Genomic DNA, 2057 nt, shown 5'->3' on the forward strand with positions numbered 1-2057 from the left:
GCTCCCGGGAGCAGGCCCCGAGAGAGTCCTGAACAGGTGGCGGTTTCTGCTTCTGCCTGTCCCCGTGTGCCCAGAGGAAGGGGTCCCTCCTGCTCAGCTGCCCAGGCCCATAAAAGCAGAGAGAGCCCTACTGTGCTAAGCAGTGATCCGGGCGAGGGTTTGTGGACCTCAGGATCGGGCAGCAAGCATCCCTGCTTGTTCCCGCCACACCCCCTTCCGGACCCTCGGGCCCACCTAAGACACCTGTTTTAGATGCAGACGCCAGGGCCCTGCCGACATGAGCTTCTGGCATGAGGTCCAGACCCCCGAGTTTGGTCCAAATTCTGCCGATGGACACAGCCTCCACTCATACCCCAGGGCTCTCCCGGGAGAAGGAGGGAGTCGGGGGAGGGGGGGGGGCAGACCACTGGGACAGATTCACCGACCGGGGTCAGAAATGCCGCCGGGAATGAACGGACGCAGCCAGAGACTGCACCGTCTCGTCTTTTATTGGACACCGTGCCGACGTCGAGGGGCGAGCTCGCCACCCCCGGGGGCCGCCCCGTGCACGCGGGGCCCCTCAGAAGCACCTTCTCTGGACCACCGACGTCCCGAACTCCTGGAAGTCGGCGGAGGTGACCCACATCTGCTTGAAGCTGCTCAGGGAGGTGACGATGGAGGCGCCAATCCACGTGGAGAACCACCTGTCGGGGGGCGCCGTGATCTTGATGGGGGTCCCCTTGTTGGCCAGCTGCTCCAGCTCCTTCAGGAGCCGGTCGTCCAGCCCCTGGAACAGGGTGCTGCCCCCCGACAGCACGATCTCCCCGTAGAGGGCGCCCTGGATGTCGGCGTCGCACTTGCCGACGCTGCAGGAGACCATGCGGGGGAGGCCGGGGCTCTGGACGCCCAGCTGCTCGGGCGCGAAGAGGGCCTCGGGTGCCTGGAACAGCTGGTCCCCGATGCAGACGATGTTCCCGTCCGGCAGCTTGTACTCCCGCAGCACCTCCTCCGCCCGCCGTGACAGCTCCTGCTCGGGCTCCCGGGCGACGTAGCACAGCTTCTCCTTGATGTCCTCCACCAGGGCGCGGGGCAGCGCGCAGGGGAAGGCGCGCCCGTCCGCCTGCAGCAGCCGCGTGAGGTGCTCCGTGAGGTCCCTCCCCGCCACGTGCAGCTTGCTGACCGCGTGGGGCAGGGAGTAGCCCTCGAAGATGGGGACGGTGCAGGTGACCCCGTCCCCGCTGTCCACCACCAGGCCCGTGACGCAGGCCGAGGCATAGAGGGCCAGCACGGCCTGGTCCGACAGGTAGAAGGCGGGCACCTGGAACGTCTCGAACATCACGGCGGCCATCTTCTCCCGGGCCTCCCTGGGGTTCAGCGAGGGCTCGGTCATGAGCACCGGCCGCTCGCCGGCCCGCACCCCCAGCTCCCACTCGAACAGGTGCCGCCACAGCGCCTCCATGTCGTCCCAGCCGACGATCAGGCCGCGCTCGATGGGGTGGCGGAGGAACAGGGCCTCCTTCCTGTGCAGGGCCTCCTCCCCCACGAAGTGCTGCTTCTGGCTGGCCCCCGCCGAGGCCGCCTGGAACTGGGGGTGCCCCACGACGGAGCTGACAATGTGGCGGGGCCCAATCTCGCCTGACAGGCCCGCCTTGCAGAGCCCGGACCCATTGTCCACGATCACGGCCGGGGAGTCTAACACGTGTGGGTTAGACATGGCGCATCCCCCGCCTCAGCCGCATGCGACCCAGGCGGAACCCTCGCGGGCCACTTTGTGACACCAGAGGCTCCTCTGGAAGCTGCAAGGGCCCGGGGTTCCGCGGTCCTCGGGGTGTCTCCCCGACAGGCGAGCAGACGGCGGGTTCCCGAGAGCCCTCCCTCCACCCACAGGCCCGCTCCCCTCCAGGGACTGAGGGGCTGAGGCTTTCGCAGGGATGGCATCACATGTGTAAGAATGTAACCAAGGCAACCATTGTGCTCAGCCAGCGTCAGAGGGCCTGGGGGCGGGGCTCAGAGCCCCCGGGGTACCCCCACCTGGGGAGACACCTCACAGAGGAAGGCAAGCCATGCCCCGCCCAGGA

General features: G+C 67.9%; 1 protein-coding gene across 1 annotated transcript; it reads right to left on the reverse strand.

The window, feature by feature from the left end:
- Positions 1–559: 559 nt before the first annotated feature.
- Positions 560–1693, reverse strand: ACTRT2 (actin related protein T2; the record flags this gene model as incomplete). Its single annotated transcript, XM_081087947.1, has 1 exon — positions 560–1693. One exon carries the CDS (start codon positions 1691–1693, stop codon positions 560–562), a length of 1134 nt encoding a protein of 377 aa, XP_080944073.1.
- Positions 1694–2057: the final 364 nt, after the last annotated feature.

This window comes from Myotis nattereri (genome assembly GCF_964212035.1).
Source record: "Myotis nattereri genome assembly, chromosome: 3".
Lineage (NCBI taxonomy): Eukaryota > Metazoa > Chordata > Mammalia > Chiroptera > Vespertilionidae > Myotis > Myotis nattereri.